The sequence below is a fragment of the Cryphonectria parasitica genome (genome assembly GCF_011745365.1).
Source record: "Cryphonectria parasitica EP155 unplaced genomic scaffold M406scaffold_3, whole genome shotgun sequence".
Taxonomy (NCBI): domain Eukaryota; kingdom Fungi; phylum Ascomycota; class Sordariomycetes; order Diaporthales; family Cryphonectriaceae; genus Cryphonectria; species Cryphonectria parasitica.
In genome coordinates, this window is record NW_024468911.1 from 1,136,905 (window position 1) to 1,149,901 (window position 12,997).

At 52.0% G+C, this 12,997-nt stretch overlaps 4 protein-coding genes across 4 annotated transcripts; 3 read left to right on the plus strand and 1 right to left on the minus strand.

Annotated features, from left to right (window-relative positions):
• The first annotated feature begins 235 nt into the window (after nt 1-235).
• On the plus strand, nt 236-1,745 carry M406DRAFT_321416 (uncharacterized protein). The gene has a single exon (XM_040919504.1). It carries the CDS (start codon nt 349-351, stop codon nt 844-846), a length of 498 nt encoding a protein of 165 aa, XP_040777907.1. The 5' UTR covers nt 236-348; the 3' UTR covers nt 847-1,745.
• A 784-nt stretch (nt 1,746-2,529) lies between these two features.
• M406DRAFT_252258 (uncharacterized protein) lies at nt 2,530-4,728 on the plus strand (the record flags this gene model as incomplete). Its single annotated transcript, XM_040916826.1, has 6 exons — nt 2,530-2,571; nt 2,646-2,678; nt 2,763-2,878; nt 2,967-3,051; nt 3,132-3,157; nt 3,192-4,728. The coding sequence occupies 6 exons, from the start codon at nt 2,530-2,532 to the stop codon at nt 4,726-4,728; spliced, it is 1,839 nt and encodes a 612-aa protein (XP_040777908.1).
• Nucleotides 4,729-5,121: 393 nt separating this feature from the next.
• M406DRAFT_337847 (ammonium transporter) lies at nt 5,122-6,752 on the minus strand (the record flags this gene model as incomplete). Its single annotated transcript, XM_040921296.1, has 2 exons — nt 5,122-6,566; nt 6,692-6,752. 2 exons carry the CDS (start codon nt 6,750-6,752, stop codon nt 5,122-5,124), a joined length of 1,506 nt encoding a protein of 501 aa, XP_040777909.1.
• A 3,515-nt stretch (nt 6,753-10,267) lies between these two features.
• M406DRAFT_337848 (uncharacterized protein) lies at nt 10,268-11,577 on the plus strand (the record flags this gene model as incomplete). The annotated part of the gene is made up of 5 exons (XM_040921297.1): nt 10,268-10,615; nt 10,707-10,897; nt 10,986-11,204; nt 11,288-11,460; nt 11,534-11,577. 5 exons carry the CDS (start codon nt 10,268-10,270, stop codon nt 11,575-11,577), a joined length of 975 nt encoding a protein of 324 aa, XP_040777910.1.
• Between the last annotated feature and the right edge of the window lie 1,420 nt (nt 11,578-12,997).

A 12,997-nucleotide genomic window follows, 5' to 3' on the forward strand; every position in this document is an offset into this window, starting at 1 on the left:
GCTGGAAAAACCGTTCACCGGAATGTAGCGCTGTACCACGCACTTGCTTGTGCGACTTCTAAGTAAGGGAGCCAAGGGGGTCGAGGTGGAGGTCAGCACGAGAACAGAGGAAAGGCATCCATTCCATCCGCGACTATCCTGAATGGCATTCCTAATGAAAATTACTTATGAGGGTGGATGAATCACCTTTTTTCATGGCTTTTCAAATTTCGACCTATCTTGACTCTCTTTCCACCTCAGGAGCAAACCCATTGTTATATGGAGCAACACGGCAAATCTACACGCTGTGTACTCTTCAGACGCCATCAATCCCTTTGTTTCGCTCCCTAGCCGGCCGCCGCTGCGAAGATGACAACCGACACCCATCAACTGGAACTGGCCCTTGGCCTGATGTATGCCTGTGGAATTCTCCTCGAGCTGCTCATTAGGATGTTCCAAGGAGTTCCACAATGCATACCCGAAGCCTTTTACCAACGGCCATGTCTGATCGCCCTACGGCCAGTCGTTTTCTTCTTTCTACCTGCCCTACTATGGCCGTTCATCATGACCTACAGAATTCTAAGACCCATCATCAACGTGTACCGCGAATGCTGCCTCCACCAGGAAGACTATTTCGACCACGCCGAAACCGCTTCCTCCGCGTCTACAGGGAGCGATGATATGGGTCCAGACCTCGAGAAGCAGGTGATGAAGGCGAGCGAGCAGCAGCAGCAGAATACGGCCCAACAGCCCAAAGGAACACCTGAGCAGAAACAGGCGCCAAGCGCGTCCGGCTCCAACGTCGCATCTCCATCAGAGACCAACGCTCCTGCATCACCGGCTCGGAAATTGGACAGTAACGTTTGATCAATCGGATTGGTGTCGGCTTGTACACGTCGACGTCGCTGTGCTTCTTCGGGGATGGTTCCGCTGCACGTCAGCCGTGTTGGCATGCGTGCCGTCGCCTAGCCCAGGCACCGTCTAACCTGGGACCGTTTCAACAATATCTAGCTCACTCATCGCCCAGACTGAGTTGGTTTTTCTCTGGATTTATGTGGCAGATGGAATACTCGACATCTACACAACAACTCTCGAGCATAGGGCGGACACAATTGCCCGCAGTTCACTGGAACTGTGACACATACAAAGATGCTGGTCCTGGTCCAGAACTGGTCAGCGTGTCACAACCAATCCACTTATCCGTCGACTCAGGTCTCACAAGCAAACATGGAGATGTGTGCTGTGATACGCTCAATCCGAGGGACATTGCAAGTCTTGGCAACACAGGGATCTGTGTAGGGAGGAGGGCTTAATACTTGGCCGTTCAGCTCACAGGCGTGTGTGTTGAAGCGCATTGGATCATTTTCACAGTCAAAATATATGCGCAACGACATTGGGTCGGTCCATCATGCTGCTGAATCGCTGGCCGAGGCTTCAAGCTGGACGAGGCCCGTTCGTGCTTGAACACGACGTCGAGAGCTGTTAGGGTATTGAAGATTGAGTCCAACTTTGATGGCGGTATTGTTTGGTTTTCATCTCGACAGATTACATCTCAGTAGGGTCGGCCCGCAGAGACCTAAAGAAAGCCATTGTTCAAACAAGAGAAGCTGCATTGGCAGAACGTGTACGAAGTATTCAGAACTTGGGGACTTCGGTATTCAATTATAACCCATAATTATGTAGTCTTCCTCATGTTGTGATTACTGTTTCCATCACCTCACTGTGTATGAGTGTCTCTTAATTACCAGCAAGTATTTTGATTGATCAAAGAGATTCCCCGTCGCTGGCACGTGTTGCGTCTGATAGTGACAGTCGAATCTGCACGCCCCGGAACCAGAATTAAAGCAGGCTGGAAACCGAGCGATAGTTGTTGAGTCCGGCCCCGAAAAGCTTCGGCATGTCACAAGAAACATGACCGGACGTCGAGGTTGAACTTGCAGTACCTCATCTAGTTTGTCAAGAACCAAGTTTTGGGTAGACCACATGTTACGGAAAGTTTTTTTTAAAGTCGTCATCCTTGCCTTTACATGAGTTACTCAATCCTTCACTGAATTTTTCTCTGCCTTTATTTCTTGTTTGCCGCCTGTTCTCTAAGCCTAGCAAAGTGCAGATAAGCGGAAGGGGAGAGAGAGAGAGAGAGGGGTGGGGGCATTATGCTCGCAGGTGACGTCTTCCGATGACGTTGTGTGGCGTTTACCCACACCAACAAACAGCCTTCAGTGGGTAGGTGTGGCTGACCTCATTCTGTAATTCTTGGCGATGGCGATACTGGACTGAGATGGGCAACTCAAGGCATCACTATTATTCTCGATCTGTGTGTTTTTCTCCCATCTTCTTTCTGGTCATGAAATTTCTACCCACATTATAGTAGTATTATACCTATAATCCTTTCCCCGCTTGTTCTATACGATTCCTCATTCATCCTAAGTTCCTGTTGAGATTCAAAGTATTAGTTTTCAACGTTTAATCAGTATCCATTGTCTCAAGTCCCAAAATCCACCCTCGACACTTGGTGATCGACCTCTACCATTGCCTGATTAGGCTCTCACGATGTCGCGAACACTTTTACTGTGCTTTATCCATGGGTTCAAGGTATGTTACAATGTCCTACAGACGACAAGGCAATATGAAACCGACCGGCCTGCTGAGACCACATACACAAATAGGGAAATGATGACAGCTTCGGCCATTTTCCAGAGGTTAGCGATTCTCTCAACTCCTGTAAAACTTTTTCTTTTTCTGGCTCTGAATAGTTCTCAAAACTAAGCTTGCCCCTATATTAGGACCTGAAACGGACTGTGAGCAGCGAACTGCCCGACCACAGAGTTGAGTCGGTGGTGTATCCTAAATATGCGACAAAAGGAGAGCTGGTTGAAGCCAGCGGTAATTTCTTGGAATGGTACATCTACCTGCCTTTTCATTCCTGCATACTTTGTCCAGAGAACCATGGGTTTGACCAAATGCTAATAATACCATGTTCGGTTCAGGCTCAGAGGGAGAGTGATGGAAATTAGAAAAGCCCAGACCGAGAAGCCATGGCCACCAAACGATAGACAAGTGGGCGTTATACTAGTCGCACACTCCATGGGGCAAGACACCCCCTTTCTCTTTTTCTTCATTTTCCCCCTTCTTCCCTCCGGTGGCAAAGAAAGCCACTACAAGCTCTCAACACACCACAGTCATCACTAACATGGTTTCTTTGATTACAATAGTGGCTTTGTCGCCAGCGACGCCCTCTTCCAGCTTCTTAACGAGCGCGCCACGGCAGACAACCCCGATACGCCCCTGTTCCCGTTGATCCAGGGCATCCTGTCCTTCGATACCCCTCTCAACGGTCTCGCCCGCTCCCTCTTCGTCTACGGCGCCTTCTCTAACTACCAAAAAGTCTCGAGCGTCTGGAACGTCATGACGGCCCTCTCTGCTGCGCCAGCTGGTCTTGGCATGGCTCTGAAGCGCGGCGCCCGCTCCCTTCCCGGCCCAGTATCCCGCTCCACGGGCGCCGGTGCTGTTGCCGGCCCAGCAGCGTGGAAAACCTGGCAGATGGTGGCAGTTCGCACGGGCACAGTGGGTGCGATTGCAGCAGGCGGCGTGGCAGCGTATGTGCACCGCGAACAACTGAAGGAGGCAGCGCAGAAGGCACGCACTCTGCGCCGGCAGGACCTTGTCGACGGGTATCAGCAGGGCGTGGATCGCCTGGGCCAGGGGCTCGCCTATGTCAACCGTGGCAATGTCGGGCAGTCTTTTGCCTGGCTGAGCGACCACTTCACTTTTGTGGGGGTGCTGATGAAGCAGCAGGAGCTGGGAAAGCGACTCGAGAGGCTGGCGGCCCTGCAGGGTGTCGGTGTGCACGATATCTATGCGTCTATGGGCGAGAATGGGTACTGGAGCGGTGGATACTTTGTTCCCGAGAGGACATTCTGTGCCGTTCCCGCAGAGGACCAGCCAGCCAGCAACTTGTTCTCAAGGCACGTCGTCAAGAATGCGGGTGACGAGATCCAGGCGCACATGAGCATGTTCCAGACGGACAAGAACGAGGACTACCAATCCATGGTGGACAAGGCGGGCAAGCTCGTCGTCACCTGGTTCAACGATGATTCCAAGATCGTTGACGATCCCAAGATCACACAGCCCGAGCCAGTTGGGTCTCCAGAGGACAAGATCAAGGCCACAGATGAGGGCGTGGAGCTGGAAGGTCAGGAGGAGGCTATTGGCGAGAAGACGGAGGCGGAAGGGTCTGCTGAAGACAACGAACTGCCGGACGAGTCACCGCTCGATATTGCCGCCGCGGCTTCTCTAGTCCCTCTCCCAGAGGACGGTCAGGAGGTCCCGGGCGAGGAGGAGCTCAAGGACAAGCAGAGCTACATGAAGTACCTCATGGGCATCGCACAAAACGCTGGTACCGGAGTGTCACAGGCCGGCTCGTCTGTCAAAGGTTACATCCCCACGAAGCTGCCTACCATCTCGACACCCAGCATGCCGTCCATGCCGAGCATGAGTATGCCCAAGGTCAGCTTATTCTCCAAGAAGGAGAAGCCGGCTGTCCCGTCGGAGGATGCTACTGCCCAAGCAGCTGGTAAGCAGGCGCAGCCACAGGAACAGGAAACAGAATCGCAGGCTGAGGGTGATGAGGCGGTGGTGGTGGAAAAGCCCGTGGTGGCGGCTGCTGAATCAACCGAGAAGAAGGAGGAGGAAGAAGAAGAGAAGAATGTGGTTGCAGCAAAGCCCGAGTCTGATACCCAGGGAAAATAGGGCATTCTTTGGTATTGATCTTGCCTTGTGTTCCAACTGACGATCGTGTTTCCACGAATGTCTAGGACGCAAGTGTCCTTGTTTTGTTGATAATGCTTAGCGAAGTAGAACCTTAGTTAAACACACTGAAATAACTTGGAATGATAATATACAAGAGGGTGAAATTGAGCTTTGGGTATATTTATTCCACGCCAAATCAAAGGAAGATGCGGAAACATGCGAACAGCTACTATATCCAATTCACCACCACTCACTCACTTAGTATCATTGTGAGTGAACCCCCATACAGTCTGTTAATCTATCTCGTGTGCGGTGTTGCTTATCTCGACAGTATGCCAAGCACCAGCAGCGCTGAGATCAATACAAATCACGACTTGCCTCTTGTCGGACGCTTCAAATCACAGTAGTCTCACCAGCATCTTTCGTCTCAGCCTTTTCCGTCGTCTCCTCAGGTGTTGTATCCGGGTGGTGATGGTGGTGGTGATTGTGGACGCCACCCAGCCCCAGCTCGCCGCTCTGCCCCGTGGTATCGGTCACGGCGTGGCCCTGGATATAGCCCGACTCTGGATCGTGCGCCTCGCACGGCCCAAAGACGTACGCCTCCTCGCCGTGGATGGCGTCGTCGCCCTTGATGAGGTCGTCCTCGGACATGCGCAGCGGGATGCGCAGGACGTGCTTGATGAACAGCATGATCAGGCTCGTCCACACCAGGTTCCAGCCGATGACGAACATGGCGCCCGCCATCTGGTAGCCCAGCTGGATGCCGTTGCCGGCGACCGCGCCGCCCGGGTTGGTCAGGCCGAACGCCGCGCAGCCGTCCACAGTCGCCCACAGGCCGGTGCCGAAGCCGCCCACGAAGCCCGCCACCATGTGCGTGTGCGTGATGCCCAGCGTGTCGTCAAAGTGCCGCTCGAAGAAGCTCGTCTTGCCGAGGATGTTCATGGTCAGCCAGGGGATGGTGCCGGAGCCCAGGCCCAGGAGGATCGCGCCCCAGCCTGCGACGACGCCGGCGGCCGGGGTGATGGCCACCAGGCCCGTGATCATGCCGTTGACGGCGCCGATGACGGAGGGCTTCTTGTAGTAGATCATGTCGCAGATCGTCCAGGTCAGCAGGGAGACGGCGGTGCACAGGTTCGTGTTGAGAACGGCCACGCCGGCGTCCGCGGAGGCTGAGTACGGGTCACCGCCATTGAAGCCGTTCCAGCCGATCCAGAGGATGCCGGCGCCGATGAGCACCGTCAGGATGTTGTTAGGCCGTGCATCTTCGCGGTCCCTGGCCAGACGGGGGCCGATCCAGTACGATCCGATGAAGCCTGCGGTGCCTGACGAGAGGTGGATCACGTAGCCACCCGAGTAGTCGATCGTACCGAGGTTGAAGAGGAAACCGCCTCCCCACAGAGAGTACGCGCCAACGGTGTAGCTCAGCGTGAGCCAGAGAGGCACAAAGATCATCCAGGCATAAAAGTTCATGCGGCACAGAAACGCCCCGGCGACCAGGACGAGGGTAATGGCCGCGAAGACGAACTGGAAGTAGACCATGGTCGCGAGCGGGAACTCTTGGCCGATGCCGATGGAGGGCAGATAGGACTGCTTGAGCATGGTGTCGATGCCTAGGACGTTGTTGGGCTTGCCCACAAACGGCAGCATGTATTCGCCAAAGGCGGCCTCATAGCCCCAGAGGACCCAACAGACGAGCACGGCGGCGAAGGCGTAGAAGGCCATGAAGGCACTGTTGATGGCCCATTTCTTCTTCACGAGGCCTGCGTACAAGACCACGAGGCCAGGGACGGATTGGAGGGCGACGAGAGAGGCCGCTGTGAGCTGCCACGCATTGTCACCTGTAATGAGAGATGGTTAGCAATAGTGTCTACTTACGCAACATGGCTATAGAGGGTCTTGATCAAGTCTCAGGGATGGTAATTGGAACAAGAATTGCTCTGTAACTAGGACGTATGCAACGTACCAGTGCCCGTCGGCGACGACGGTGTCCACCAAATCGGCGCATCTGTGCTGTTGTCAGACATCCTGAGTCTTGACTCGAGCTGCTTGCTTTATATATATGATATATGTATGTATATGTCAGTCCCCGTTTTCACCGCAGTCAAGGTAATGTCGGTAAGGTGTGAGCCTCAGGGTCTTGCCAAAGAAGAACAACCTGGTGACAGTGAATAGCTACAACACACTTCTCGCGTAAGACAGAAAAGGAAGACGCGACGGAATTTCCAGAGGACCCAAACAGAACGAAAAAGAAATTTGTATTTGCGCGACCCAGCTCCTTTTCAAGGCCTCGGATAAGAACTGCAGCAGGGGTAGCTGCAGGACCCCTTGTCCTCGGACTCGGCCAGGACGCGGGACACGGAGTGGGAGGGGGTGGCCCTCGTTCGAGATTGGCGTGGGTGGTACGTCTGAGGGATTCTGGGCTGCATTGGGCATGTACTGTCAGGTAGTACAGGCTGGTTGTGGTCCAACAAGTGCTGACAGATAGATGCTTACCCACAGCATCGAGATTCTTGGCGTTCAAGGTAGTTGAGGCATGTCGATCAAAGAGGACAAAATTTCACCTCGATAGTACTATGGTAGACACACATTGCATACTACTAGTGGCTGAGATCCTAAACCCTATGGAGAGGGAGAGAGAGAGTGCGTGTATGTGTATGTGTGAGCCTACCTTCTGCTTGACACAAAGGAGGGTTGCGTCGAATCCGCGGCTTACATCAAGACAATGTACTTGCAAGCCAGTCAGATCCTTTCTAGCCGAGAAAGGAACGAAAGCTGAAATCGAAGTGCTGTGGCGGTTCACTATCTGACATGTTATCAGTGCCTGCCCTCTGGTTAGGAAAAGCGAGGCGTAGTGGATATCTGGTATTTGTCTTTTTTCTTATTAGCGAGGCTTATCAATAATTGGGATCCCCCTACACTTTTGTCCCGTGATACGAAGATATGTGCGGACGGGAAGAGATTCCTCCTTCATTCAAGATACCCGGGCACCCCCGAGTAGCAAATAAGACGATCATTGGGTAGCTTGGAAAGTCCTTGGATGGAGTGAGATAAGAAAAGTGTGGCGACGACGGGCAGAGGAAAAGATTGTGTGCTAATTTGAGGTTGTCATGGTATGCCTCGTTTTAACGATGACGCCAGGCCGGCATCATGAACGTCTTGCTGGTGGCCGAGTCCTATTGGTTCCCGACAGGCTGTATCAATGATACCCAGGGAGCCAGCCAGCCATGCAGGGACGTGTTCCTGACGTGCATCTCAATATGAAACATTGGCCCAGCAGATTTGGTTGCTGAGCTATGCTGGGCCCAGGTCCAGGCTATGCATGCATCATGGCATGGCTCTTGTGTAATCATCAAACGAGGTAGTACTTTGGCATGTAACGGTGCGTTCACGACGTGGACCACCACGACGGGATCCATTCACGATAGTAGTCATGTCTTGGCTTTTTCCTGGGGAAGTGGAACCTGCCCAGACCCAGCAAATGCTTGGTCAGACGTCAGGCCACGGATCAATGGGGCTGACAGGAGCTCTGCCGAGTTTTGACGTCGTTGCCAGCAGTGGAAGTGAACACTTTTGTTTGTTTTGTTCACATTTGTTACGCCTTGATCATGTTGCCGTTTCGTATCGTCTCGCAGAAACGAAGGCCCCAGATGCACATCGTCTGGACCCAGCAGCAGCAGCAACAGCAAGGTGATGTAATGCTGGCCTGGCCGAATTGAGACGCGAGCGCCGTCTTGGCCCTGCGACCGTTGACGTACCCCCTCGAGCCACTCTTCCAATTCCCTTTCGAATCGAGCACAAACGATGGCATGTCGTTATCAGACACCCTCGCTACCTTGTAAGAGGCTCTCCAATCATGTTGAGCATTGTTATCTAGTGGCCTGTCCAGGGCCGTCTTCCGCGCCAGACCGCATTTGGTTCAACCGGGAGGTGAGACTGGGGAGGGGGGGCGCGGAATTTGTGTTGGGCGTGGCGTCTCTTTAGCTGAGAATTGCTCCTGTCGTTTGTTTTTGTCCAACGTGGTACAAGTTCAGACGGGCACCGATGCATTTGAGCACGGTCCCGACTTCCAGGGTGGTACCGAGGGCCGGAAGCGAGCTGGAGGCAAGATAGACCCATAATGATAAGGGGTGAGCTGTTGGAAAGAAGACTTTGGAGGTTTTGCGTGAATTTATTTGGAATCGGGTTATGTTTATTACGGAGAGGGTTAGGGCTTGCACGAGTCCTTGAGTACTTACCTAGGCCCTACTTTATTCTATTTTATTTAGGAGGAACAAAGGCTGACTAAAGACCGGACGCCTATAACATTATTATCGTACTAGATCGAGGTCTGATATATGCTAGAAAACGATCCAATCATGTACACAGTGACCACCTTTTTGTATTTGCTGCCTCGTGAAGTTTTCGTCTGGCTGTGAAACTGAAACGGTGGTAGAAATTCCTTACACCATACACATCACGACACCATCGGGGGCTAGTGAGGAGGAGCTACAAGCAGACATCAGATACGGATGGGAAATGGCACCAGATTAAGACATCCGTTCTTGGAAGTGATTGATTCTGTCTAATTATTTGATGATCGTCAGGCAGCGATTTTACCGTTTAATGTTTGACTCGACATTGCTTAGGTTCACATGTGTCTCACATTGATGATGGCTCCGAGAGATGCGAAAGGACCTCTCTGTGATACACAGCCGTCGAGCAAGATGCTTCAGTGTTTCTCTTCTTCGAGTCTGTGTGGAGGATTTATGTTTTGCGCGTCGGCCTCCAAATGACTTTATAAATCCTTGTGCAGATGCATCAAATGGCCCATCATCAGCGAGGTCCAGGTCCAGACTTGTCCCTATCAACAGTCCTGCTTCTTCACGCACTCCTGGAAATCTCCTGTGCCAGACCAACAGGGTTAAGGAATCGACTGGCTTTGTCTCTCAATCTCCTCCTCATCCTGAACTGCGGCTGGATGAAAGCACAAGTCAATTTGTAGGTGGATGATAGATGCTCTTACGCCCTGTGTCAACTTCCACGTTGTGTACGAACCATTTTTGCAATCTAGATGGGACAAAATTTATGATGGATGCGGAGAATATGTGACAGCAATTACGGTTACACCAATCAACATCAATACTGTAAGTTCTCATCAATATGCATTTAGCCACTGCCAAACGAGATGTCGGCAGTTGGCTCGATTCATATAGAACAATACAATCTACGTGGAGAAGATGGAAATGCCCAAGTCATACTGGAGAATCCGGTACCAATTGGGGGAGGGGGGTGGTGCAAAAAACACTTAATAGTCTGCCGTAAGTTCCTTTCTCCCTCTCGTTGTGTCTTTGCCTTCCGCTTTCAAGTCACTTGTGGACCTTGACGCGACACACACACACGCGCACATACATACACATACTGGTCCAGATTATTGACAATTCAACCTTGAACAGATCCAACAATGGGATTCATTGCACTTGCCACGGCTGCCCTGGTCCTTGCGGCTAGGGTCTCTGCTCAAAATGACACTGCACCAGCAGGCTGTTGTGCGACAGCAGCGATGATGAGATTCGGCTGCTCTCGGCTTGTGATCGAAAGGCTCGATCCTCTGGTGAACCCAGGCATGATCGGGTCTCCCCATACCCACCAGATCGTTGGTGGGGACGCCTTCAACGCGACCATGCAGCCTGTCGACCCGGACCCCTCTACGGTCGCCAGCTGCACGAGCTGTACTTTCAGCGAGGACTTTTCCAACTATTGGACCGCCAACTTATACTTCCGAGCTCGCAATGGCACCTTCAAACGAGTCCCTCAGATGGTCAACCTCGGACTGGAGGGCAACGAGGGAATCACTGTATACTATATCCCACCGTACGATGGCGTGACGAATGTCACTGCCTTCAAGCCCGTAGGCATCTTCCTCTCTCAGGTCAAAGACAGTCAGGTACCAGATGATCCACTGACTAGACACCGTCTTCTTCCGCCTTCTTCCATCTCAGGGTTTTCGTATGCTCGTCGGAGACCCAACCTTGAGATCAGGGGAGGATGAACAGCGTCAACTCTGTCACCGCTGCTTCAGCAACAAGCAGCAGGACCCCTTCGGTGGAGCGCCCTGTACGGGCAACGACACCCAAGCTCTACCCGCCAGTATGTGCGGCGGGGGGATCAGGACGACTATAACATTTCCAACGTGGGTCGAACCCCTCTCAGTGTCACAAAGTCCTCGAATGAAAAACCCGTGCTTACGTATTTCTTTCTCTTTTACTTTCTCTCTCTAGCTGCTGGGACGGCGTGAACGTAGACAGTCCCGATCACAAGAGCCACGTCGCCTACCCAGCCACTGGCACCTTCGAAACCACAGGGGAATGTCCTGCATCGCATCCTGTACGCCTCCCACAGCTTATGTACGAGGTTATGTGGGATACCACTGGCTTCAATGACCCAGACCTATGGCCGGAGGATGGGTCGCAGCCCTTTGTCTACTCGATGGGCGACGTGTAAGTCCTGCTCTCTCAACCTTAACTACGGTACTATTCTATTTAGGAGGTCGCATGATCAGAAGAAGTTGACATGTTGTTAGGACGGGTTATTCGCAACATGGAGACTACATGTTTGGCTGGCAGGGTGATGCCCTCCAGCGAGCCTTGGACGCGAGGTGCACTGGCGACACGTGCAGTCAACTCACACGGCAGACTGCTGATATGGCACAACAATGTACCAAAGCCCAGATGGTCAGTGAGGATATAGAAGGCTGTAAGTATAATCATTTGGGTCCAGTCTGTGAGGAAACATGGGCGGACCAGAGCGCTGATTATCCTCTACCCAGGGATGGATACCCTGCCTGGTGATGTGGTCATCAACAACCCGTAAAAACCGCAGCCTCCATGACGGCAGAAGGCCTAATCGTACTAACATCGTGGGAAATACGGAAGTTCGTATCAGCAGATATTCTTTCAATACAGATAAGAAGGCAATATGGGAAGGCTGAAAGCAAAAGTGACAAAAGGCAAATGAAGCTATCTAGGTGATTTGGTCGCTATGCGAGTGGGCCAATGCGAAGTGAGTCACTAGCACTCGCATATATTCCCCTAGGCAAGCCGCCTTGTGTATATGTTTACAACTCGAACATAGTGGCAATGATAACTCTCATATTGTTTTCTATACTTCCCGTTTATATTTCTAACATCTAGATTTGTCTTCTGACTCTTGCCTCGCTGGTTGTTGTTGACCTGTTCGTGACCCTTGTTTGATGGGCCATGGAATTGTGAAAAGATGGCCACATCACGCCATGCTTATCACGCAAATGCTGATACATTGCCATCATCAACCCCACTGCGTCTGCTGCAGCTTTGATAATCCCTGGCTAGACTATCGAGCTCTGCCAACGAAAAAGTGCATCCGAGTTACTGATTGTTGAACGGCAGTTCTGTATATGAAGGGCATACCGAGATGTCCAGGCTTGACAGATCATATCCTACCATGAAGGTTGTAATACTCACAAAGTCCTGTTCAGCCATGGAGGGGTTCATGTTAGCTCGCAGAATAGATGGGCAGCTACTTGTTGACGCAGAAAGGCCATGATTGGTAGATTTGTTCAGCTTATGGCCTCAGGTAGTGATCGAGTCAGCTCAAGACAGCCTGACCCAATCTTGGGGGGTCGGCGGGGAAGTGCAACGTAAGCATGTACCGCTTTACCCATTCATAAATGCCATTTGGAAATGCTCGCCAGATAATTGCCAACAACTTGATGCCAGCAACTCGCTGCTTACAGATTTACCAATCGTTGCATGCAAACGCCCATCTACTGAAACGTGTGGGGTGGCGGCTCTACTGGATATGAGCTTCTCTCGTAGGAAACTTTAGATTTGGGTGTACATTCTGGCCATATTCTACTGCAGCGTACGAGATCGACAGCGAAGCGATACAGGCCTTTGAGAGTAGCCCCGAGAAGTAAACTTCTATCCCCAGTCGAGGGTCGTGAGCATTGTTAGGTCGTTGGCGTCGCAAAAGTTTCTCTGTGCTAAGCAGATCCCGTCGGCGATATGGTAGAAAATACGAGATCATTCTTGCGCACTCACGACCCGCTTTGCGTTGACGAAGACCGACAATCTGCAATTGGCACATTAAACTCATCCAGGATTCAGTAAGTGAGGCTTGCTCGAGCTACAGGCCGTCTACGCTGCGCAGCTCCGGAAAAACTATGAAGCGAAGATGCCGTCGACGACATCCCAATGTTTCCTCCCATGACAACGTGCTCATATCTCCACACACCTGCATCCACCACACTAAT

Coding starts and splice junctions, on each gene's coding strand:
- M406DRAFT_321416 (XM_040919504.1), top strand. CDS start 349: ATGACAACCGACACCCATCAACTGGAACTGGCCCTTGGCCTGATGTAT.